Source organism: Humulus lupulus, chromosome 2 (assembly GCF_963169125.1).
Source record: "Humulus lupulus chromosome 2, drHumLupu1.1, whole genome shotgun sequence".
Classification (NCBI taxonomy): Eukaryota; Viridiplantae; Streptophyta; class Magnoliopsida; order Rosales; family Cannabaceae; genus Humulus; species Humulus lupulus.
This window is the reverse complement of record NC_084794.1, coordinates 294,155,913-294,158,289: the sequence shown is the minus strand read 5'-3', so window position 1 is coordinate 294,158,289 and position 2,377 is coordinate 294,155,913. Positions and strand designations below refer to the sequence as shown.

General features: G+C 37.8%; 1 protein-coding gene across 1 annotated transcript; it reads left to right on the top strand.

Annotated features, from left to right (window-relative positions):
- The first annotated feature begins 491 nt into the window (after positions 1-491).
- On the top strand, positions 492-2,163 carry LOC133819875 (phloretin 4'-O-glucosyltransferase-like). The gene has a single exon (XM_062253248.1). It carries the CDS (start codon positions 660-662, stop codon positions 2,055-2,057), a length of 1,398 nt encoding a protein of 465 aa, XP_062109232.1. The 5' UTR covers positions 492-659; the 3' UTR covers positions 2,058-2,163.
- The last annotated feature ends 214 nt before the right edge of the window (positions 2,164-2,377 follow it).

Here is a 2,377-nt window from a genome sequence, read left to right as displayed (position 1 = left end):
TATTTGTTTTGCAAATCTTTTACACGTGACAAGTGGTCGATGTAGTGCCAGCAATTTCATGAAAAAAAATTCTGCTGTCTGATTTTTTATGTCCCAGCCAATGAATACTAACGGAGACTAAAATTGTTCGTTTACTTTTATGCTAGAATGTTATTATTTGGCATAATATTTAATTTTATATGAATTAATTAATAATATTTATTAAATTTAAATATGTGGATACAATATTGAATTATTTCTCTTTTTGTTAATGCCAATCATTTATCATTTCATTTTTTTTAATAAAAAAAAAAATAAAGACCTTTCTTTATTTTCTGTTCTATACCAACCAATTTTCTTTCCATTATTTTTTTTATTCCTTTGTTTATTTTTATTTTTTTAATGGAAAAATATTCTGAATGTCAATATTTTTTTAGATATGCTTTAGTTGATGTCCCTATCTATAAATGCATGCGAGTACGTACTGATAAGAAATTATTGAAAACTCATCACCACACACCTCAATACTTCTTCTTCTTCTTATATATAATAACATTTTAAATCAACACTTTTCATAGTGAACTTCTCAGCTGAATCAATATACAACATACATTATTATACACGTACACTGTCGTTTCATTGCAAAACGACGTCGTTTTAAGCAATCAATCACCGTCGACATGGTACAGCTGCTGCGTTTCCTTGTTCTCGCTTTCCCGGCGCAAGGCTGTATCAACCCGTCTTTAAACCTCGCCAAAACGCTCACTCGCCTCGTACCCGGCGCACAAGTCACCTTCGTCACCAGCGTCCACGCCCACCGTCTCATGACGATGAACAAAGGATCATCAAGTTCCGGTTACGACAGCTTCTCGTTCGCCCCGTTCTCCGACGGCTTCGACGACAACTTCACGCCCGTAAATGGCGAACGCCATTTAGAAGAGTTCAGGCGCCATGGTTGGCAAGCCGTGGGGGAGATCCTAGAGTCCGGGCGCAAAGAAGGTCGTCCGTTCACTTGCTTGGTCTACACCTTTCTTCTCTCTTGGGCTGCCGACTTGGCGGCGGAACATAACGTTCCGGCAGCCATGTTTTGGATGCAACCGGCTACTGTGTTTAATATTTACTATTATTACTTTCATGGGCACAGAGAAATCGTTCGTGATAATAGTAAAAACCCTTCTTTTTCGTTATCATTTCCTGGTGTTCCACTCGCCATCACCATCAAGGACCTTCCTTCGTTCATGGACGAGTCAACTGCGAACACTTATTTCATCAGATTATACCAAGAAATGATCGAAGAACTCGAGAAAGAAAATACTAACACGAAAATTGTATTAGCAAACACCTTCGATGAGTTGGAGCCTGAGGCGATAAGAGCAACCGGTAAACTAAATGTGATCGGAATTGGGCCACTGATTCCGGCAGATCAGGCCGAGAACAAGTCTTTGTTTCGAGGTGATCTTTTCAAGGAATCATCTCGAGACTACATCGACTGGCTCAACACCAAGCCTAAAACGACAGTCGTTTACGTGTCGTTTGGGAGTATTTCGGTTTTGTCAAAGCAACAAATGGAGGAAATGGCTAAAGCGTTGCTGGAATTCGGTCGTCCGTTCTTGTGGGTCATCAGGGAGAAAAGTGAAGAAGACGATGAGTTGAGTTGCAGAGAAGAGTTGGAAAAGCTTGGAATGATAGTGCCATGGTGTTCTCAAATGGAGGTTTTGAGTAACGAGTCAGTTGGGTGTTTTGTGACTCACTGTGGCTGGAACTCGACGTTGGAGAGCTTGGCTTCTGGTGTTCCAACGGTGGGGTTTCCGCAGTGGGTGGAACAAGGGACAAATGCTAAGCTGATTGAGGAAATGTGGAAAACAGGGGTGAGATTGAAGCCCAACGATGAAGATGGAATCGTTAAAAGTGAAGAGATCAAGAGGTGTTTGGAGTTGGTATTATTGGGAGGAAAGGAAAATGGAGTGGAAATAGTAAAGAATGCAAAGAAATGGCGGAATTTGGTGAAAGAAGCTACGAGGGAAGGTGGTTCATCCAAAAAGAATTTCATGGCTTTTCTGAAAAATGTTATGAATTGATAAAAAAAAATGTCTTGATTTGATAAATGTATTAAGATTATTGTCTTGCGTAATAGAAGAAAGTGTCACTTTGCACTTAAAAAGAAAAAAAATATGCAATCTCAAATTCTTTGTCCCTTTTATGTTCCATAATTTATTTTAAGATATTACATCTATGTATAATTAGGAAAAGAAAAAATTATAAATAATTTAAATATATATTAAATAAATAAATAAAATATCTTTAAATAATTTGTGGGACATGGAAGACACGGGACAAGGTAATTTTTTTTCACTTAAAAAGGAATAAAGTATGTAATATTATTGTAGTTTCTCAATTC